The sequence below is a fragment of the Barbatula barbatula genome (genome assembly GCF_947034865.1).
Source record: "Barbatula barbatula genome assembly, chromosome: 14".
In the NCBI taxonomy this organism is placed as follows: domain Eukaryota; kingdom Metazoa; phylum Chordata; class Actinopteri; order Cypriniformes; family Nemacheilidae; genus Barbatula; species Barbatula barbatula.
Genome location: NC_136777.1, coordinates 4,736,767 through 4,760,425, shown reverse-complemented (window position 1 = coordinate 4,760,425; position 23,659 = coordinate 4,736,767). Strand labels below are relative to the sequence as shown.

At 37.8% G+C, this 23,659-nt stretch overlaps 3 protein-coding genes across 3 annotated transcripts; all 3 read right to left on the bottom strand.

Annotated features, from left to right (window-relative positions):
• Positions 1–995: 995 nt before the first annotated feature.
• On the bottom strand, positions 996–2,272 carry LOC306903930 (interferon alpha-inducible protein 27-like protein 1). The gene is made up of 4 exons (XM_079473473.1): positions 2,146–2,272; positions 2,020–2,052; positions 1,746–1,907; positions 996–1,137 (listed from the first exon to the last, which is right to left on the bottom strand). The coding sequence occupies exons 1-4, from the start codon at positions 2,153–2,155 to the stop codon at positions 1,058–1,060; spliced, it is 285 nt and encodes a 94-aa protein (XP_079329599.1). The 5' UTR covers positions 2,156–2,272; the 3' UTR covers positions 996–1,057.
• A 1,140-nt stretch (positions 2,273–3,412) lies between these two features.
• On the bottom strand, positions 3,413–8,680 carry LOC306903927 (interferon alpha-inducible protein 27-like protein 1). Its single transcript, XM_079473470.1, has 4 exons — positions 8,656–8,680; positions 8,535–8,564; positions 8,269–8,430; positions 3,413–5,479 (listed from the first exon to the last, which is right to left on the bottom strand). Exons 1-4 carry the CDS (start codon positions 8,663–8,665, stop codon positions 5,382–5,384), a joined length of 300 nt encoding a protein of 99 aa, XP_079329596.1. The 5' UTR covers positions 8,666–8,680; the 3' UTR covers positions 3,413–5,381.
• Positions 8,681–10,934: 2,254 nt separating this feature from the next.
• On the bottom strand, positions 10,935–21,733 carry LOC306903887 (uncharacterized protein). The gene is made up of 6 exons (XM_079473427.1): positions 21,637–21,733; positions 21,507–21,545; positions 21,265–21,426; positions 13,324–13,359; positions 13,054–13,215; positions 10,935–12,855 (listed from the first exon to the last, which is right to left on the bottom strand). Exons 1-6 carry the CDS (start codon positions 21,644–21,646, stop codon positions 12,551–12,553), a joined length of 714 nt encoding a protein of 237 aa, XP_079329553.1. The 5' UTR covers positions 21,647–21,733; the 3' UTR covers positions 10,935–12,550.
• Positions 21,734–23,659: the final 1,926 nt, after the last annotated feature.

Genomic DNA, 23,659 nt, shown 5'->3' with positions numbered 1-23,659 from the left:
AAAAGGGGAGAAATTATCCGATTATTATTCGCCAATAATAAATTTTGATATAATGTTGATCAGGTCTATGCCTTACTTTCCCGATTTTTAGCCCTCGTTATTTGAAAATCCAGAGTGCTTTCTTTTACATACATTGCAAAATGTTTACTTACACAGACTAACGTAGGCCTATAGGCTAAAGAAACATAGCTGTAATATTCTGCCGTTTAACACATAACACGCTTGAGAACGAGTCGCGAGGTGCTTGAAATACAAATAAAGTTTAACTAATGGACAAATTACAATCATTGAAAAAGTCTGCCCTTTTATTCTTAGAAAAATGAAAATATGAAAATATTTGAGAATTACACTTTAGAATATTCTTAAGAACGTCCTATAATTTATCTTGATAAAGTTCTTAAATTGTATTTATTTATTATCAGTGTGCTGCTTGCAGTGAGTTACAGTATGCAGGGAATTGTCTTGATATGTTTTTGCTGGTCCAGAAAAGCATTGTTGTGGTGTAAATCCTCTATGACAGAGAATGTGTACAGGTGTTGATATTGTCCTTCAGGTTGTGATCATAGTATGTTGCTTGGCAATGTAATCATGTAGAGGTGTTTCCTACACTATTTCAAAACTTTAGTGTGTGTCTTGTAAAATAGACACTTGTGCCCAGCGGCCCCTGAATTCTTAATCCGGTCCTGTAAACAGTGCATTTTCATAAATGGCATATAGATAAATACTTTTTTTGGGTTAACTATTGCTTTAAAATAAGATTTATTAGAAGGCTTCTTATGAAGGCTATAAATAGGCCTTCTCATTTCTAGCTCTGTTCTGATACTGCCTTATTTACAACTAGGCCTAAAAGTTCCCTTCCTGTTCTCACGTGATTATTTGAAGTTTGCAAGCAAAATCTCTTAAAATACATATAGTCACCATGTTTCAAATCAATTCATTTTCATTCCTAATAATGCTTCTGTGCTTCATCAATAAACCTCATAATGCAATTTTGTTTACACAGATTCTTTATTTTGGATCATCATTTAGATCTGTGAATCTAAAATTTAAATGCACATCAAATCAGGACCGCAGCTGCCACACCACCACTGACAGCACCGATAACAGTCTGAACGGCGACAGGGATACCAGCGGCACCTAAAAAACAACGAAATTCAGATACAATCTTTAAATAAAGCATCTGGTTTAACTCGTTTGATCAGTCCTTACATTTTACATTTCCAGAGGCTGTCTACACTCAAAGCTGGAACCCTCACTGATTATCAGCAAAGACTACAGACATTAACAAGACGCTGCACTACGGGCAGTCTGGCGACGAAGGTCCCGCCCGTCGGTAAAGAGCCTTTAGCTTGTTGTTTGTTGTTTTATTTCATGTAGCCTCTGTTGTTTAAGTGCTTTCTTAACTTGGCCTTGAGCTGCCAGAATGAGTTCTTAATATTATTAAGTGCGGAGACTTTCCTTAAAAGGACTTTGGCTTCATAACGGTCTATAGATATTACAGAATGGGGCGTCGTTGTAAACAAAATGGTGTAACAAAACAATACAGTGAAATATTCTTCATATTTAATAATATGAGGAACTAAGCCAAATCAACTCAATAAAAATAAATATATTATAGTCTACATATAGGCTAAATGTGAACGCATATTCATATTGATAATGGGAAATAACTTAAGTTTTTGAGTCCACATAACGGCTTTAAGATTCAATACTCCCAGGGTCCATATTCATGACAATAAACTCACCTGCGGCTTGAAGAACTGCTACCGCAGATCCAGCTGCGACAGCTCCTCCGTTAGCCACAGCTGCAGCTGACATCATGGAGGAGGCAATAGAACCTGCAGCAATTCCTACACTAGTAAAACCAACAAGCCCTAGAACAACAGGAGCCGCAACAACTCCCGTGGCTTCAAAACAAAGCAAGAATTAACTTTGGTTTAGAAGAATATAGATATGCCAATAAATAAAATTGTACACTTTGAAACGTTTGCCTTAAGTCGTCTATCAAAATTCATTTACCTGCAGCAACACCACCCGCGATGGCGGCAGTTACTTGGAAAGAAAGGGAAAGAGAGAAATACAGAAGGTATAAACCACTTGTCAGTGCAGGATTACAAAAAATCAGCAGTACAGCAACATACTTACAAAGACCCATGGCGCATCTGATACTGATGTTCTATGAGGAGCAGCTTTAAGCTCTGTAGGTGGGGTCCTTTTCCTGAAACGAAACTGAACAGACGCATGCGCACATTACAGCATTTTTACATAAAACAAAACCTAGTAGTTTGACTCATAAATTTCTCATGAGAGCCAAAACATCAGAAACACGTTAACGTGGAAAAACACCAGTGACAAACAATGGATATTCACTTTTCGTGTTTTTGTCTGATACAATATCATGTTAAAGTTGTCATTTGGTGGATGTTACTGCTGCCAAATGAGACAAAAAAATGTGTTTGTGTGACAGTGTCTGACTAAGCATTAGGAATGTAGAGAAATACCAGAATTGTTACGAATGCCTCTTTTGCATGCTTATGACTTTATTAATAAACTGTTCTTTCTCTCACGTGTCTCTCAGGTTTTATGACCTTTGAGAGTGAACTGTACTGAGTTTTCATTTGAAAAAAGCAACACAGAAATATCATGAAAATATGCAGAAATGCCTGTTTAATGAGTTGGCACATTCCATTTTGTGACTCAGGATCCGCATGTTTTCTGGGTGTTTTTTTTTCTCACACCACCCCAGTGATTTTTTTATAATTGACTGATGCAAGTTGTGAGTGAAGGTTCAATGTAATAAGCATTGTGTTTATAAAAATAGTTGTGCTTGTGTCAGTAATTTAACTTCAAAGGTACCCATCTGACCAAATACTGTAGGCCTATTATAAAGGAAATTGAATTAATACAATTGTTTCTAGTTTTTTACAGTGTTAAGTGATTGGCGTCTGTAAACAATAAATAGCTATAATTGCAGTTGGAGAGAGAGCTGCTCGTTTTCTGTGTATACAAATAAATAAACGAAAAACCTTAGCAGACATCAAAACCAATTTATATTAAATGAGGAATACTACAACTCATTTAAAGAAGGTCAGTGTATATTATGGCAAACTGTTTCCCGATCACGTTTTGCAATCGGCAGCAAAATGTACCTGGCCGACTTGATGTTCTGTAAGGGAAAGGTGTGGGTCATTCTCATGAAACGAAACTAACACACGCACGCGCACTTAACTGCATTTTTACATAAAAACAAGGTCGTTTGACTTATACATTTCTCATGGGGCCAAAACATTAGAAACACATTAACATGGAAAAACTACAGAGGCGGAGTTAAAAACGGAGTCGTCCAATCGAGTGTGGTCTGTCTGCGGATTGCAAGAGACAGGCGGATGGGGCGTAACTTAGAAGGGGGCGTAACTTGTATTATTTTTATTAACATATTGTAGAACATTGACAAAAAAAAGCATTCATAGTTTAAAATTCACAAACAACCTGAGCTTACATTCAAATATTACAACACAATATTCATATCATCAGTAAGTACAATGAAGACAGTGTAAAAACAAAATAAAAATAAACAAACAATAAAATAAACAAAACAAAGAAGGGGAGTGTTTTTCATCCTTTTCACTGTCTCTAAATATACTCTAATTTCCTCCTTGAAAGCCAATAACCGTGGAGGGATTTCGAAAAATTTACATTTGTGTATATAAAATGTAAAAAACAGAAGCAACACATTGTTAATTACGAAAGATACCTTTTTATCCTTAATTATAAATAGTCCAAACTTAACAAGTTCTCACGACAGTATCAGCCTTACAGGTATTCTTTTTTGCAACCAGCTCAACGCATCGTTCAAGAATTTGGCGTAACTTGTAATTGTCCAAATCATAAAAACGTAACAATGTTGGCAAGATGGAGGGTCGTGTAGAGACAGCGGTAAGGATATTTTCCAGGGACAAAAGTTTAAATTGAATTCTTTAAGTAAGCCTTCTTTAAGTCGGGATAACTTATAATGAACAAGATTCACTCAAGAAGGTTCTGGGGAGGTAATTTCCGAGAAGCCAGAGAGAACATTTTGTTTGTGTTTCACCATATGAGAGTCAATGCCATGGTCAAAATGAGAAATTTCATTGCAGTGAATGACTGGAGGAGTGAATGAGTGAAAAATAATAAACAAATGTGTAAAAAATAAAAAGTTAATTAACGAATGCATTGTGTGTTTCTTAAATGCAGATTTGTTAAAGTATGCTGAAATATTTAGAACTCTTACATCTTCAGAAAATGAAATACTAATATATGTGTATTTCCTAAAATTGAGAATCTTTAATGTGACTCTGGAAGAACGAGTCATCTCGGGGAGTGATTCGTTCAGTCACGCATGCGCAAAGCTCAACATTCTATGGGTCCTGTACTGGAATTAGTTCATCTGTTTCGAGTCTTCGGGTTTGAGTCGGTGGTTCTTTTTGTCACGTGACCACTTACCGGATCAGTACAAAATAAAGTTAAACTGTATTTTTTGCGTGTTGGATCATATTTGAGAATTATCATACAATTGTCAAAATATGTGTGTAATAAGCAGTTTCATAGAAATAAAAATGGTCTATTCATTTCTGTCATTTTGTTTTTGTTACTGTTTCTTGAGGATCTTTGTTATTTTATAAGTAAAACAATAAAACTTTTATTGATTTGTCCTTTCACTGTTTTGTCTATCAATAAACACAATTTTTTAAAGCATAACCAACTCTTTATTATCTTGATTACCACATTCTAACCCCCAAAACAAAAGAATCTGCAACAACTGCTCCGACTTTCAATAAGGAAAATGGCAAATTCTATATTTCTATAAATGTTTGATCCTACAAACAAGATAAATATGGAGGAATACCTGTTGGACCGGTTAGCTAAAGCCTTTTTTCAAACTCATACTTTGTATGTTAATCTTTTGTCTTGGTTGTTATGTTTACACAGTCCCTTATTTGAGTCATGCATTATTTAGAGGACACAGACTGTAATGAAAGTACATAAACGGTGTTTATAATTTGCAGCATTGAATGTGCCTGACTGCTTATAACTCTTGTTAAGATCTAATATTCCTTCTCTTTTATATTTGTTTCTTTACAGTAAATCATTGAGGAAGCCGGTGTTAACATCAAGAAAAATAAGCAACGATATGTTTTTTAATACAAAGTTATATACACATGAAGTGCAGTAGAGTTGAAATTATAAAAACATTGACAAATAATTACTGTATCAATTTGTAAACTGAGAATCAAAATTTTTTATATTGCAAAAATTTGATTGCAGGGATTACCGGTTACAAGAGACAGTCAATGAGATTATGAAAGTACTTATTTATTGTATATTTTTGGGATTCTAAGTGGTTACACAGTGCTGTTGCAAACCATACTTGCAGCTGCACCCAAGGCAGCACCCACAGCCCCCACAGCGGCTTGACCTGCAGCACCAATTCCTGCTGCACCTAAAAGTAAATTGAAAAAAAAAACACGAGTCAAAATAGTTTGATAGCTCTGTGAAAATGTTATAGCATCTGTGTGATTAACTTCTGTGCAAAACTTGAAGTATTTTAAGTGTTCCAACCAGGGACGTGCACAGGAATTTTGAGGGGCAGTTGCTCTGACCTGAAAAAAGGGCAACCCCCCACCCCCCCCCCAAAAAAACTCACAGGCTATATGAAGGACTGAGAATAACAGGGTCTTTATTAAAATATATATATAAAGAAGTAAAACACTGAAATACAGCACTCAATCACCTTAACTAGTACTAATAATAACACAGAAAAACATAACTCCCTGAAATATCTCTCCCTCTCCTGAATCCGCCTCTCTTCAGTGGGCATCTTGGCTTCAAACATTATCCAAAATAGTGAAAGGATTTAGGCATTTAACCATTTAGAATAAAATAATTAATGTGATGCATTGCTTCCATCATTCATTCTTCTTGCTAAAACGAAATGTGAGAAACTAACTATCAGCAGACATGTAGCTTAGTTTTACCTAATGCCTACCTACCAAAAAATAGTAGCAGGCTGCTTGTCTGCAAGCTATCTGTCTTTTCATTTAGGCTAAACGTGGCAAACTCAGCCTGGATTTATGAAGATTTTAATTCATTTCACAAAACTTGATGATGATGATCGTTCGTTTGTTATACATCACAAACTCACCTTTTCTGACAACGTAATAGTGGCCATTTCCATAACACCAAAAAGGAGGACACTTTGCCGCATTAAGTGAGGCAAGAATAACTGCATAGGACTCTGGTGTACTCGCAACTACAATACAATTTTGTGCATCATATCGCCTACTCTATTTTCTCAAAAATTGTCTGGCAATGAATATTTGACCTATAAGCTTAAGGGAAGATGTACCTGCAGCTCGTCGATTACTTTTGTTTTTCTGTGCTGGCATGTCGCAGGTCCCTTGACTACAAACGTCCACTTCACAGCGACATCCATGAAAAGTGTCTCTACAGCCTTTTTATATAAAGTTGTGCTCTTTTGTCCATTCCAGATTAAATGAGGTTTCAGCAAGTTACCGTTATGATGTGACGAAGCCAGCATGTGGACTAGGGATGTGCACATCGATGCTATAGTATCGATATATCGATACTCGAAAGCTACTGTTTAGGTATCGATATTTCATATAAAGTATCGATATCTTAATTAAGGCATGACTAAATGTTATCAAAGCTGTGCAGTGTTTATGTCAATCGGTGGCGGTGTTTAAAATGTTAAAACTTTCCAGCCGGCTGTGCGTGCGTGCAGTCTGTAGCGCGATGACGTAGTGGACTTTACCCATACGTAATTGATGTCATACCCGCATGCACTGCGGGTGTATTTTGATGGTGCAGCGCGAGTTGTGTGGTCACGTGGACGACGCATTCATTTTAAACAGAGCGGCACGATGGCAGAGAGGAAAAGTAGCGTGGTGTGGTGCTATTTTTCTACAATATTGCACGATGCAATATATGTGATAAAAAAGTGGCACACAGCAATAATACTAGCAACCTTTTTAAACATTTACAAACTTATAAAGAGGTTGAACGAAACCAAGCTGCCCGTGCCCAGTCTTCCTCTGCCCAGTCTTCATCTGTCCGACAAAAGACGTTACAGGAGACTTTCCAGGGAGGCAAAAAGTATCCAGGTACAAAGAGCTGGTCATTAGTTAACCTATTACGTGTAATCCCTTGTCACTTGGTACAAATAGGCAAATAAAAATAAGTGTGTTTGTGCGCGCACACAAATGAAAGTTTGCAATAGGAAACTTCAGTACAGTTCAGTAATAGTTCTGTACAGTAAGTGTAACAGTTCAAGAAAAATGGCCTGTTTAAAATGACAGTGAAAAAATGCACAGTTAATGTTTTTAGGATTTACGTTATTTCATCATAATTTTTGGAAGAATGTGGTTTAAACATTTAATTTTTTTGTTAAATTAACCTTTTATAATAAATATGTTATTAATGGCCAGTACAAGTCGTAATTTGTCTTTAATTGTAATTATATTCTATTATAAAAATGAAAAATTCTCATACACTTTAAAAATGATAGCAGTATCGGTATCGGTATCAGTATCGCTTAAATTTAAAGAAAAAATATCGGTATCGTATCGCATCAAAAAAATGTGGTATCGCCCATCACTAATGTGGACTCCACTTCCACGTCGTGGAGGCTTGTTTACGTTTTTAACCAATGATAAATCAGATATTTATTTGACACCTCTTTCAGCCAATCATTTGTTTGACTGGAGATCTTACGGCATCAGACGCAATGCTGCTGCGTCCCAATAAATGTTCTAAAGCGGGCTTTGTTTAGGCCGATTCAGCACAAAAGAAGGACAAATGAGTGTCCGGTTTGAGGCTACCACGGACGCGGGGGCTTAAAATCCGGACTGTCCGGCCGAAATCCAGACGTGTGGCGTTGCGTCGTATCACCCGATAACCGCGACAATCTCCTTCTAGGGCCGCAGTATCAGCTCAGGTGCTGGTCACGTGCAGTGCTGAACCCATGTAAACAGAGTTCGCCCTTCCTCTTCTGACTCTACTTTCGTTGCCCGAATACGGAGGTGAATGAGGCTTTTCGCGTTTTTTTATCTAGACTTATGTGAAGTTCTGCATTCATTGTACATGATTTATTTATTTATTTTCCACCTCGGGAGGGCAACGTGAGTCGATAAGGGCATATGGGCAGTTGCCCGGGCAACCTGAGCAACCCCCCTGTGCACGTCCCTGGTTCCAACCTGATTTTTGATTCACCTGCGGATTGAAGAACTGCTACCACAGATCCAGCTACGACCCCTCCTCCATTAGCTACAGCTGCGACTGACATCATCCAGGAGGCAACAGAACCTACAGCAATTCCTCCAGCAGTAAACCCAGCAGCCGCTACTGCTGCAGGAGCTACAGCAACTGCTAAGGCTGTGAATGGAATGGAAAGATTATTTACTTACTGATTTATGGAAATCAATTGCATACTCTTTACTTTTAAAGTGGTGTAAAGATGATTGTTTTTGAAATTTTACCTCCTCCTACACCCGTCACGATCATTGTACCTAAGAAGATTAATGGGGAGAATAGTACATTTATTGTCAAAAGCTGAAAATGCACATTTTAGATTCTATACATTTAATTAGGCTTACTTACAAGGATCCATCTTTCCAAAGTGAGTCAGACTGAATCAGGATGCTCTTGAACTGATGCTTTTATAAGAGCTGAGCCTTAAAAGCTATGGGTGGACCTTTATTAAGAAATGAAACTGAAACTCAAAATAAATAGACCCATTCCCAAAAGAGAAACGTTTAAATGATGTTTATTTAAAAGAGCTAAGGCTATATTATGCTAACATAATGTCAATACATGTTTAACATGACATCGTGGTGAAATGTTCAGCAAGCAAATATTTATGAGGATCAAGTTAGTGCCTTGTTGCCGTGTTCACACTAGCTAGACTTTTCGTTTCGCTGTGTTTAATGTTGCACCATCTTGGGAGGATCGCTGCTAGTCAGTTCAATGCAGTGTTTTGTTTTTCTTGTTTGATTAGGAAATATAACTATGGTAGGTCAGTCTGCTGTGTTAAAAACTGGTATAGCATTACACTGAGTTGTTCAGGAAGAGCCCCTTGTTCCTTCACTTTATATTTCTCCACACATCAAACAAAACAAGCAAAGGTACATATCAAAACAATAATAGCAGTGGAGTATGATCCTCCCAAGAGGGCGGTGCCACTGCAACATATGGCGTGACATCAGCTTCACGTTCTCTAGTGCACATAAATCCCTTTTTATGAAGGGATTTAGGGAGGGGGTGTCACGTCTGAATACTATATAATGCTTGTGTGCAGGAGGAGGGAGGGCCTTTTTTCTGCACCATGCATGCTCATTGCTTATGTGCAGATTAAACGACAATAAAATACTTTGCAAAGAACCCCATGCCTCTCTGTGCGTTGCGTTTGTCTGGGCTGACTCACCTAGTTTAAGAAATAGGATAATTCCACGACAGTAGCTTTTCTTATTTGTAAAATATTGTATTGGCAACCACAATCGCACACAAGACACACACTTTGCACAACATATTACTTTTGAAGTATTTCATGACCATTTTTATTGTTCATATTTTTGGCTCCATATTCAGGGCTCTAGACTGCGACTGCGTTTTTAATAACGTGCGAGGATAACATTTCACAGGGGTCTCACTGCGAGTGCGTAAAATAATTTTTTGCCCCGCCAAACATGTACTTTAACGTTAAATGTGATTTATACGTGGTGAATTACACGTTTGTGATATGTGCAGGAAAGGTCGAGCAGGGAGCTTGTGCACTCTATCATGTCTTAATGTAGAAGCTGGAAACTGTAGATTCCTTTCAGCAACTTTATTACCGGCTAATACATTTAGGATAACATGCATACACCAGCTCATACCTGTCAACATTGAGATTTTAAAATAAGGGACATTTCCAGGGCCGCCCTAAAGACCCCACAGGGTTGACAGGTATGAGCATATCTAAACTTCTCTTCTCACCTATCTCTGCCTCTCTATGTAACTCAAATAGATCAAGTGCCACCTAGCGGTACATTAATGTAACAACACCACACACTCCCTCCGTCTTCAAACTAAGAGAAGGTCCTGGCTGCAGTACGGGGCGGTGCTACATGTGGGGGCGGAGATTCACGTTGTGCTCCGCTCCCTACGCGTCTCATTGGTTAATGGGTGGGGTAATATTTAAGGCGGCTCTATTTGTCGTCTCACCTTGACCTCGCCTTATTGGTTAACGCAAGGAATGACGTCGAATCCTCAGTATGCATCACTTCCTCCATATCTAGCCTCACGGTGTGTATACGGTCTATATTTGGGCAGTTTTTCAATAAGGTTTAACCTTATAATGTATAATTAACTGGTTATTGATAAACAATTGAAGAGTTCAGATGCAAAACCCCCTTAATGCCGAATCAATAACTTGTGAGGCTTAATTACGGGTTCCCTTTGAAGTTAAGGAACGCAGCAAGTGCAACATTTTATTATTATTGTTGGCAATGGAAAACAGATTGTCCTGCGAGGTTTTTATGACAGCATATAGAGGATCCAGACAGCTGTTTTACGTGCTTTCCTGTAGCTCTACGGTAAGAGCAGGTTGTTGGATCGATCCCAGGGGATTGCGGATACCCCTGTATAATGCAATGTTATAATGCAATGTTTGTCGCTTTGGATAAAAGCGTCTGCCAAATGCCTTAATGTAAAGTAGTATATCGTTGTTGTTGTTTTCTTATGTAGGTGACATATGCATATGTTGTAGTATATTTTAGGATAGCATTGTGTATGTAAATAACCAGTATATATATTTTTGTGTGTGAACAATATACATGCATTTACAATAATTCATAATTTGTTGTTATTGGAATAAAGTGAAACAATGTAAATGTTTTCTTAGAAATGTTTTTTATTCACTTAGAAAGAAAAATGAACACATTTAAACGAAACCGTAATCATTTTCACACTAAACTTTTGTCATTTGTCTTTTATCTTTATATTTCTCTAAAATATTCTCTTAGAACCTTCTGGTCTCTTAGAATCCCTGGATTACACAACAGTAATAAAAGAAGTAGGCTAATAAATGATACATTAATTTTAATACTGGTGCAATTATTAAATAAAAACGAGTGAAGGATGGTAATGTATATATGGACAATAACATATGTTGTTAAATGAACAATGAGAAACAAACTGTAAACAAAGACTTTTTAAAACACTACACTATCTTTTGAAGGGTTGCCACAAACTGTAACCATAATATGTGAAGTAAAACCATGATTATAAACTAAACTTAAGGTATGTTGTTTTCGCAAAGGATAAGTAAAAGCATATCAAAATCAACCTACAAGTCGTAGAAAGACGATTGCTTTATATATGAATGAGCCATTTCCCCTAAAGTAACTTTCATTGTATTATTTGTATAACAATTACAATCGGTCTGAACGGCACCGCAATAAGTCGCAAAACAATGTTTTGAACCTCGGTTCCTTGTTTCAACGTTATTTCCTTGTAACCAATGGGAACAGTGGTTAGGCCACATTTAACTATAACCCTGCGTGCTAACCAATGCGATTTGTTGAAGACGGGGGTACTTGGAAACTAAAGGTTGTGTGTTTGACATCATTCGGTGTTGCGTAGACCGAACGGCATAAGAAAAACGCTCTCCTGGAACATTGATGTCATATTCCGATCGTTCTGAGCGTAATGAATTTGAACACGTCAGTTTCTGAATTGCCTCTCTCCCTCCAGCGGCACCCCCAGACAATTTGAATTAGGGCTGTATATTGGCAAAGGCCTCAAGATACGATACATATCACGATAGATGGGTCCCGATACAATATATCGCAATACATTCGATACGATACAAACGTTCGATATATTGCGATCATTTGTTTTAAATAAATAAAAAATAAGAGTGAGCTAAAAATACATGTTGGTGTGTACAATAGATGGTATTCTGGTATGTTCATCACATTATAGTGATAACTCTGCAGATACAAAATATTCCATTCGATTTTATTAACAAAGCAATTTATAAGAGGTATTCATCTTGCTTACACAGTGTCACTGAACAGCGAACATATACGGAAATGTTTAAAGTGCATATTTAGTCAGTAAACACTTAAATGCAAATGGAATTTTTTTCAGTATGTTGTAAATAAAAAACAAAGTACATTAAAATTCATTCATAAAAACTGAAATTGTCAGTATGCCTCTCTTTTATGTCCCACTCCACCAGTGCCTATCTAGTGAAGCATTTTCCTTCTGTCTTTTCTGATGTCCTTACAGCTGAGAAAAAAATCTGTGCAGGTGTTAATGCACAAATATGAAGCGGCATATAGTCGACTATTTTAAAAGACAGAATGACAAATTTTACAGAATGGTTGATCAACTGAGGTCATTATGCAAGGTCATTATGATTACTACAAAAAGGTTGCAACCAACTTGTAAGTTGGTGGGACAAACTGAGAAAGAATATTTTGTCTAAAGCCCTGACATTTATTTAGTGGCTTTAAAGTGGCATAAGATCTTTGGTCTTCAATGCCACATCATCTCCATCAACATCATCAGAATCTGATGGATCCTGGGGACCAGAGGAATTGGTGGAAGAGAACATATCCGCAATTCCAACTAACACAGCACCTGCTGCTCCGCCCGCAGACCCCACGTCATCATCATCATCAGAATCTGATGGATCCTGGGGACCAGAGGAATTGTTGGAAGAGAACAAATCCGCAATTCCACCTAACACAGCACCTGCTGCTCCGCCCACAGATGCCACAGTTGCTGTCGCAGCTGCAGACAGCCCTGCTGCACCTGGTCATCAAGAGAAGAACATTAGACAAAAGCAGCCACAAGTACAAGTAGTGTATAGAAAACAGTCAGCTACTCAACAGATGCCCAAGTGTTTTCTGAAAAGCTGCACTGAGAAGCATGGAAATCAAATTAAACATTTGTCTATAAGACATCTGTCTGTTATATATACAGCTAAACTACTAAAGAGCTTGTGACAACCTGCAGACTGAAGGATTGCCACCAAAGTTCCAGCAGCAACTCCGCCTCCATTAGCGATGGCCGCAGAAGACATCATACCTGCCCCCAGTGAACCAGCAGCTATACCAGCAGAAGTGAAACCTGCTGCAGTAAGCGCCACTGGGGCCAACAGAACTGCACCAACTAATGCACATAAACAGCAATAATACATTATATAATATACTAATACATAGTATGTGTACAACGTATGTTTTTATTCGAGGAATATGCAAATAAACAAAAGAACTTCACCTCCACCAGCTGCGACTCCGATAATGGTAAACAGACCTTAATAAAAAGTGCAACAATTAAGACACTATACATATCCTATCACAGTGGCTCTCAAACTTTTCAGATCAAGTACCACCTTTTATAAAATTTGTTGTTCCAAGTATATCACACGAATAAACACTCAAATGATTGGAAGAGCTGTAAACCTTTATCTTTACACCTGGTCCTACAATTCTCATGTATTATTAATGTAACCAAGTGGTAAAAGGAAAAGTGTAAAAGGTTGTTTCTCCTATTTCATCGTTAAGCATTGTGTTACTTCTATTTGTCGTTTTCTTTAAATTATCTAATCAGAAGAAGCGGTGAATACCTTTAAGTTCCTCGAGTCACCAGTAGGTGGTGGTTTGTGCATTACCAGACATCCCAACCTGCAAAAAGTCATTTCAGGGAGGTGTCCCGAAGACCCCCCCCCCCCCCCCCCCATAAAAAAATGAAGGACAAGGATATGACAATTCACCACAGAACTGCACTTTACTTGTGTAGCGAAATACAGTTGAATATAACAACAATGAATGAATAAAATAACTATTTACACACACTGCAAATGTAGTAGGCCTAGGCCTATTTCCTACATCATATGCCTTTTACTTTTCTTGCAAGCTTTCATTCTATATGTAGATTAATTTTACTATTTATATAAGATGCTTATTCTATTTATACTTTTATCCCAAGAGCCATCATAGAACTGAACAATCATACACCCCTACCACCCAGTCAGCACAGTTGCACTTTATAGATAGGGGCTTTAATGCAATGGGACTTCAGAGTAATGTTGGATGCCCTGTTATTGTTTTATATTTTTATACTTTATTTATTGTGTGAGTGTGTATATGAAAGTGAGTATTGTTTTAGAGGATGCACAAGCAAATTTAGTTGTATGGTACTACTGCACAATGACAAAAAATCTCTTCTCCCCCCCTCTCCCTCTCTCTCTCTCATGTAAACTGCTTTTATTTACATTCCATTGCCATTTTAAATATGTCTAAGGTGTTTTCACGTAGCTAGTTGTTATCCGACCTGAATAATATGCGCATGAAATCAAATAAAACTTGATGAACTCACCTCAACATGTCTTTACAATCATTAAACCCAGTATTCAGTTCGGGACTAGGGAGAAGAGATAAAAGCCCGCCCACACTGACAATTGATTGGTTGATTTACCGAAACGGACCAATCAGGATGCTCTCTGTATTACCTGCGCTTCACGAGGCACACACGCAGACTAGCACAAACACACACACGCAAGGTATCGCGCTCCCTCTCTGCTGTGCGCGCGCTACGTGTGTTGAAGCACAGTCTCTGTCTCGCATGCGCGCTCTTGATCACTCGCTCTAGATTCCGGGATATTTTAACTCATTTGCGGGCATCAGGGAGCCGCTATCAATATGCGGGAGACTCCCGGAACTTCCGGGAGACTTGGGATGTCTGCATTACACATGAGAAATGTGCGCTGTTGCCCTTAGACAATTCGAGTAATGCAAAGTGAGCAGTGCGAGGGAGACGCGCAATCTCTGGAATAAGTGACAGATTAAAGACCATCCAACGTGGCACAGTATTATGTTGGGAATTACAGCCCTCATAAAGAGGAAGTGTGGAGTGTGAGCTCATCATTGATATTCCCACTGCCGTTTTGCCGTATTTATCATATCGTACCGTGGAAATATTGCATGCGTTTCGATGCATAAGATTCTCTGTAGTGTAATTTGTTATTGTGTTTAATATTTGACGGCTGTATTTTTGTAGTGCCGGGGTTTTTGTTGACACGCAACTGGACTATAAAACTGAAGTGTGTCACACCCGTGGTAATTAGACACCGAAGAATATCAAACTGTGAGGTTTCTTTAAATTTTATACTCAGCTCTGTGTTCCCAAAAGGAAAGCTGTTTCTTTTATTTCCGGTCTAAATTTTGAAAGTGGTAAGCCGGAGACGTTTTATTTTTTTACGTTCATGGAACATTAAAAAAAGCCACTTTGCACAGATGGATACGATGTCTTAAGTACTCTTCTGGACCTTGGCAAAAAGACAGATCAGTTTCTCTGAAGCAGGACATGTTTATTTTTCACAATTGTCGTTTATTACTTGTGAAAAACGAATTGAAACTGCTTTTGATAACTTATATTCTGACAGAATGTAGTCTGACATCATTAACAACGTCTTTGAAAGGCTTCTGTTCTGACAGGAAATGTCATTTTATCAGGTAACACTCAATACTGCTCAACGAATAAACATCTTTTACGAAAATAAATGAGTATACGTTGTCTGGTAAAGTGATTCACTACTCAAAATGATATGAAACGGTTTGCTTTATTAATACAAATCCTAAAAAGTCCTTTCTTCGCCAGGCCTCTCACCCGAGGGTAACATAACATAAACCAAACCTACGTAATCAAAATTGGAAAAGTAAATCAACCTAACCAAATCCACTCAACCCAAACGGACTATTACAATCAAAAAACGAAGCTCTTCAAATATCAGCTTTACGCAATGGAGCGGCCATTTAGTCTCAACACTGTTCCTCATTATAATCAACACCGTGCTCCTGTGGCCTGTGTCTATCAAACACAATGTCCCCATCGACTGTTCAGGTGACCGGGAGCCTTCAAACATTATGTATCCGTGCGTGCATCTTCGAGCCGTGATTGTGTGGCGTCTCTTCCGCATGAGTTCGGTACGTCAATTAAATACTTCCGTCTAGGTACTTATTAAATCTCTGGTTCCTCCCCCACCTCGCGTACCAGAGCTCAATACCACATATAAGTGCAAAAAACATTGCTTCAGGTTTCAATTAATTATATAACTTTTATATAAATTAAAGTATCTGAACAAACAGGTGTTTTTTATTTTAATGTTTTTAAACATGTTTGTCTCCAGAGATGTATTCCATATTTATCAATCATGTATTAAACATTTGCAATTGTAACACTAAATGTAAATTCATATATGGAGTGTCAATTGACTACTCCCACCGTCGTTTCCATTTCCACTGGTACGCATTGCAGTTTGAGAACCACTGTCCTATATCATATTTGTTTTATTTGCACGTTACCCTATAACAGAAGAGTTTTCCCTACTTACCGCGTGCCATCACTTCAACGGAGTAAGAAAGCGATTTTTGTTAGTTTTGACTGCTAATACAATACTATTTCCAACAGTCTATGCTGGCGCGACCAAACGAGTCTCAACTGCGGACGTACAAATAATGACGACGGCCCGTTATTTAAACTGGTTCATTTCGGTGAACCGAGTCTGAAGTCTTGAGTCAATGGGCACCCTGTAAACACGTAACGTTAGTCTGTGAATATGCGTCTCCAAATGTCCGACACTGTCTCAACAAAAGAGTAATATGATCATAATGACTGCTTCTGCATTTTTGTATCGGATGTAAGTCATTAGGCCTGAACAATTCATTTTCACTTTCACAAGAACCGAAGTGGTCTTTGAAACGGTTCATTAAAACGAATCGCTCGAACGAACTGGTCCGGAGTTGCTTGAACCAAAACAAAACTGAAACCGTTTCCTGGAAATCACGTTCCTAATACCTGACAATCATGAAGACGTTTAGGGGATATAACAAACTCCTTTACAAACATTATTTGTTGTAAGGTGTTTGCAGTAAAACTTAATTAGAGTTGTTTCTCAGGAGAACTGAAAAGGTTCTATGCTAAAAATGGTAGGTCAAAAATATTGTGAATATTAGCATGTTTCACTTTTTTTGTCAGGTTACATATCAGTAACTATAATTTATAACAACTCAACGCTTTTTTTATCCAAGATAAAGGATTTGTAAGGCATACTTTATTATTTTTATATTTTAAATTACACTACAGACGCATTTCAAATGCATCTCCACACAAACAATACAAGTTGATGCCAAATGGCAAGCAAGCTGACGAATGTTTCAATACTCAGACTTGTCTGGAAACCGATCAAGCTCAGTCACCATAAAGGCATTCTCAATTCTCCTATAGCACAGTGAAGTTGAATCTAATCTAATCTATAAGAAGTCATGAGTGAGGATACACACAGGTGTATCCAGAAGGCGTGGGGGCTAAGAGGCAAGGAAAATAAACAATATGTACAAACAGGAATCCAGAAGCACCTCTGTCACTCAAGTCTGTTCCTTATTGTTGATATGGGCAATTCTAGTGTAATGGAATGGACATAGAAATGCTCAGAGAATTCATTTGTTATGAATATATTGAACCATTTGTTTACATTTTACTAAACTCTTGTCGAAAGAGTCTAAACATCAAAAAATGTCAACCTGTGAACACATTTTCCATTTTAAAAAAGGGAAATAAACATGTGTTATGTATGTGACAAAAAGGAGGTGTTCTTTGGGAGGCGACAATAAATATGCACAATCCTGAAGCAATAATACCCAATTAATGGAGAAGGGATGCCTCTTTATAGAACATAAAATAGTTTTCATTTTCATTTGTCCATTTATGAGGAATATGAAGCGTTATGGGTGTGACAATCCTGAAAATAGCACTTTGCTGACCAAGAAAAATCATGCACTAAAAATAAAACAAATGTCTTACAAATTTGAAGGGAGATCTCACACGGGTATTTGAATCACCAAATGTGATTATCTGTGCTGTTACCATAGTAAGAAACGTTGGTAAAAACTTCTTGAAAAGGTTGACATTTTCATGGAATTGCAAATCTCATTTTCTCATCCTCCCCAACAACTTCACAGCTCCACCCAAAACAGCACCAGTAGCCCCACCTAAAGATGCCACACCTGCTGTGGCATCAGTGTTGCCAGGTTCGCGGGTTTCCCGCACAATTGGGCTATTTTTAAAATGCTGCCGCGGGAAAAAATACAGAGTCGCGGGCTGCGTGTTTTTGGGCTACTTTTAAAATGTGCCGCGGCCGCAAATTTTTTTATGTAAACTTTAACAATAAATAAAATTGTTCCGTTTTCAGTGTATTTATCTCATTTAGGAAAACCTGGCAACCCAAGTAACAACGCAGCAAACGTGAGTGAATGGGCACGTTAACCTTGCGGCTTGCGTCATCATTACGTGCGCTTCGTTTTCCCGGGATGTTGAGGTGGTTCGTTAGTGCGCGGCTTGGGTGAAAAAGCAACAAGTATTCACAATGGCAGGTAAATGGGGGAAATATGGTAAAAAATACCGCAAAGAATGGGAGACGGAAAATGGTTTAATGGGATGGATTCGAAGTGTTCCAAATGATGACAAAAAAGCTTTCTGCAAATATTGCAAAAGTGAAATTAGAGCTCACCACAGTGATCTAATAGCACACGGAGCTACTGAGAAGCATAGAAAAAATGCAGCTCCCTTCTCAAATTCAAGAACATTATTTGACACAGGCTGTTCCTTTCAAAGAACAAATATTGCTGCGAAAGAGGCAGAGTTACAGATGGCTGTTCACGTTGCGTGCCACTCAAGCACCTTAACTGTTGATCATTTAGGAAGCGTTGTGGAAGGAATTTCCAAGAAAGGGATCAGTTTACACCGAACTAAGTGCACAGCATTAATTAATTCAGTAATAGGACCAGTAATGCATGAAGACCTTCTGGAGGATATAGGGAGTGGACCGTACTCTCTTATAATTGATGAGAGCACTGATGTCACGAGCAAAAAACAACTATGCATAGTCATCAGATATTACAGCAAAAAGCTCTCACAAATTATTAGCACCTTTGCCGGAATGTTACATATAGTATCTGGTGATTCACTCACCATAGCAAATGCTTTGTTCAAATTCCTGGATGACAACAAACTGTCCATACTAAATTGCATAGGTCTTGCAACAGATGGATGTAACACTATGTGTGGGCAACATAACTCAGTGCTACAGAAATTCCGTGACCGTAATCCTCATATTGTTTACATAAAGTGTGTGTGCCATTCTCTTCAGCTCTGTGCATCTAAAGCTGTCAGTGTCTTGCCCAGAAATGTAGAGTACATGGTTTCTCAGACCTACAGCTGGTTTTCAAATGCTACCCAGCGTCAGCAAAAATATTCAGAACTCTACAAAACCATAAACGTAGGTGAAAAGCCTTTGAAGATTCTGCAACTATCTGACACCAGATGGCTCTCTATCAGTGAGTGTGTCAAGCGTGTCCTTTCACAGTATGATGAGCTTAAGTTGCATTTCCAGTTGACAAAAGAAAGTGAGAGAAGCTATGCTGCAGAATTGCTGTACCAAATGTACAGTGACAGAATAAACTTGATTTACCTAAAATTCCTCCAACCGATTGTGTCTGAGCTAAACAGACTTAATAAAATATTTCAGCTTGACAAGCCTGATCCTGCAAAGCTCCTTACAGAACTTTTAACATTTTACCAGTCCCTTCTTGAACGTATAGCATTGCCAAAGACATTTCTGAACTGGCAAGACGTTATGGAGTTTAACCTTTCTGATGAGAATCTTTTGCCCCTCAATGCAGTAGACTTTGGGGTCCAGTACCGCCTTGCATTGCTTGAATCAAAGGGAATAAGCGAACAAGCAGAACAGGACATGAAACGTAGGTGCAGGGACTACATGCTGGAGTTATCTAAGGAGATTAGGAAGAGACTTCCAGACAACATGAAACAATTAGAGGCTCTCAAATTCCTGTCACCAAGACATGTTGTGACTTCAAGCAAGCCAATGCTTGATGATCTTCCTTTTTTCTACCTCTTCAAGGGAGATGTAGGAAAAGCAGAGCAACAGTGGAGAATAATTCACACTCTAGAGTGGGAAAATAAAGAGGATAGCAAAACTGAGGACTTCTGGGTAGAAGTCTCTGGGTATACAGATACTGCAGGTGACAGAAGCTTTGAAGAACTTGGCAATTTTGCATTGTGTCTTCTTGCTTTACCATTCAGCAATGCAGCAGTCGAGCGTGCCTTTTCCCAAATGTCACTAATAAAGAACAAGCTCAGGAACAGGTTAGAGCAGACTTCTCTGTTAAATATAATGAGGATCCGAGCCTACATGCAAAGAAGAAAAATCTGCTGCCATGAATTTAAACCATCACCACGCATGCTATCCCTCTTTACTGCTGAAATATATTCAACACCAGCTGAAGAGGGTAGAGAGGAGAGCACAGATTTCTAAATGAAAACAACCCTAAGACTGTACATAGTTCTTGTTCAAGCTGTAATAAAAAGGAGGCAGCACAGTTTTGCAGTATAAAGTTTTAAGTTCTGAAAAGAAGGCAACCAAGAACAGCTTTCAAGTTTTCCAGGACAGTGTTCAAGTTATCCAGTAAGCATATATACTGTATTGCTAACAATATTAAAATGCCAGTTTATGTTCATTTAATTTGCCTGTGTGTTAAGTTTTGTTTTGATGCTTGTGTGTTGACAGAACAACAGTGAATAAGAATGAGAAGAGAGCAGTGAAATGAACAGAAAATGTAAGTACACGTCATTTTAATTTGTTCATATATGGTAGGTGCAGGGTGTATTATGTAATACTATGCAATACATATAGGCAAGCCAAGATAATATAATCTAAACAAGACTAAAGTAAAATAAATAAAAAGTAATGCTAAACATATATTTTAATGCATTTTGTGGTAAACACACTGTTGTCAACTGCGATTGGACACGAGAAAGATTGGGCTAGTTTTTATTAGTTTTGGGCGGGTTTTAAGTTGCCTTTGGGCTGGAAATTTTTATTGGACCTGGCAACCCTGTGTGGCATATGCAGACAGCCCAGCAGCGCCTAATTTGGGAAAACATGGTCATGAGTCATATGAGTCAGAATAAAGAATTTACACTTAAACCTACACACCTAAATTGAGCATTAAACTGATTTTACAAGTCATTCAATCCGACGTAATATTTACATGACAAAACAAGCAGTATTGTTTCAAACGTTGTATTATGGATTGCTTAAACTGATGAATATACACTTGTGTTTTTTTAGAAATGTTATACCTGCTGACTGGAGGATGGCGATTAAACTTCCTGCCGCAACACCACCTCCATTAGCTACGGCCGCTGTTGACATCATACCGGCCCCCAAAGAACCTGCAGTGATACCGGCAGCGGTGAATCCTGCTGCGCCGAGCGCGAACGGAGCCAAAATGGCCGATCCGACTGAAACAAAAATACATAGCACTGAGCGAGTCCATTTTTTTGTATATAAGATGATGTTTTCATAAATCTCGAACACTTACCAGCCCCGGCTGCAGTTAGACCAACAATACTGTAGAAATCTGAAAATGAAAACGATATTAAAAATAACAAAACATGACAGATATTTGTTGAGCTATGTGTGACTTTAAGCTATTAAGCTGGAGCTATTACGTTTCGACATGATATGGAATTGTTCGATTAGTTAAACTTGTCGACCTTAAAGTCTTCTCCTTTATAACGGTAGCACTGTTGCCAGATTGGGTAGACAATTTCCAGCCCAAAGGCTCCCGCCCACTCCAACAAAATCCAGCCCAAGACATGCAACAACAACACATGAAGTGTGCTTTCAGTTCAGCCGCAAGTGTACTGCGAAGTGGACTTCACAGGGTGTTCCGCCATCTTAAGTGAATTCCAAAGGGAGCGAACATGTTCAGCTCGAAGGGAACTGCGTAGGGAATAACGTATCTAATACGAAGGTAAATCAGTAAATTGAGAGAATGTGGATTTTAATTTGTGAACTTGTAAAGTAAGTATTTGTACACTAAAATGTACACTCAAAGCGCCGTCGTGAACACTTGTTAAATAAAAAACTGAAGTTAAATGTTGAGATTTGCACTCGTGGACAAAACTTTCTTCTGAATTTGAAGTTGCAGAAAAATAGTCACAAATGTGTGAACTGGCATTTACCAAATACATTGGCAGAAATGCATTGCACATATTTACACGTTTAGCTAGATTCAGATATGAATTGCAACCACAAATAGGCATACAACCTCTCAACATGTCACTGAAACTTCAAATCTTCTCGCTTTGACTTCTTCTACTACTTTCGTGATAAACCCGTTACAAAACTAACTTGTGCACTTGAAAGCTCAGAGGCGAGAGAAAGAATGGCATTTGAGTGTCATGCGACTTGAGCCACACCGCCCCCTAACGGCAGGAAAATCACAATGAAAGGAGTTTTTTTAAATCACCAATACAGTATTTAATACAAAGTCAAACTATAAATCAATAAATACATTTCCTTTACTAAAATACTACTTACTGCCACTTTTTTACTAAAAAATAACTTTTCTATATTATTCTCTTTAACAGTAGTTTGTCATTTACATTAGTTTTTCATTATATATATATATATATATATATATATATATATATATATGTGTGTGTGTGTGTGTGTGTATATATATATATGTGTGTGTATATATATGTGTGTGTATATTATAATATAATAATAGTATATTAATATTTTATTGCTTTTCTACCCCATCTGGAAAATATAATTTCAGGTGTATATATGACAATAAATATCTTTAATCTAATAAGGGTGATGTATAAATTAGCAACCTAAATAACAATGTAATGATACTATTAAATAACAGAAAACATACAGTCAGCCTGTCATCGTGTAAGCCTCATATATCAGAATGATCAGAATCAGTTCTTGTATGACACTGAAGGGGTTTATTCTGCGATAACAACACACTGAATAGATTATCAAGTAATTACCACATGAGTAAATAACTGTTCACTCAATATTGATTAAATATTTTTAAGCTCATCTGTAAAAAATCCCAAAAAAGAAAAAAAACTTCCAGTTAAAGCCACAACTCCAATATACCGATAGTATCTAGAGTGATGTCATTAAAATACATCAAGGAATGTAATATATACAAGATCGTATAATTCCCGGAATGATAGTATACATAAGTGTGATGGTTGAAGTTGACAACAGTATTATTTAAACATTTTTTAAACTATTATTTGCTAGATCCTTTCATTGCGCTTTTCTGCCATTAGGGGGCGGTGTGGCTCAGTCGCATGACAATCAAATGCCATTCTTTCTCTCGCCTCTGAGCTTTCAAAGTGTGCAAGTAGCAGATGTCAATGCGGGATGATTAGAAACTGTAGTTGTATGTTGAGAGGTTGTATGCATATTTGTGGTTGCAATTCAAATCTAAATCAAGTAAAACGTGCAAATATCTGCCATGCATTTCCATCTGCCAATGTATCTTGTAAATGCCAGTTTACACATTTGTGACTATTTGTCTGCAACTCAAACTTCAGAAGACATATTTGTGAGTTTAGTCCACGAGTGCAAATCTCAACATTCATTTTATTCCTAAATATGTATTTACATAAATACAATTATACAAATAAATGATGTCATTTACATTACACGGAGCACACTGCC

Bases quoted from the DNA above. Each gene is read 5' to 3' on its own strand.
- LOC306903930 (XM_079473473.1), bottom strand. The intron at 1,908-2,019 runs GTAAATGAATTT...TTTGTTTTGAAG, and splicing joins CGCGGGTGGTGTTGCTGCAG to CCACGGGAGTTGTTGCGGCT. The intron at 1,138-1,745 runs GTGAGTTTATTG...GTTGTTTTTTAG, and splicing joins AGCAGTTCTTCAAGCCGCAG to GTGCCGCTGGTATCCCTGTC.
- LOC306903887 (XM_079473427.1), bottom strand. The intron at 13,360-21,264 runs GTATAACATTTC...CTTTTTATTAAG, and splicing joins CGCCATCCTCCAGTCAGCAG to GTCTGTTTACCATTATCGGA. The intron at 13,216-13,323 runs GTGAAGTTCTTT...TATGTGCATTAG, and splicing joins CGGAGTCGCAGCTGGTGGAG to TTGGTGCAGTTCTGTTGGCC.
- LOC306903927 (XM_079473470.1), bottom strand. The intron at 8,431-8,534 runs GTAAAATTTCAA...TTCCATTCACAG, and splicing joins CGTGACGGGTGTAGGAGGAG to CCTTAGCAGTTGCTGTAGCT. The intron at 5,480-8,268 runs GTGAATCAAAAA...ATTTACTTTTAG, and splicing joins AGCAGTTCTTCAATCCGCAG to GTGCAGCAGGAATTGGTGCT.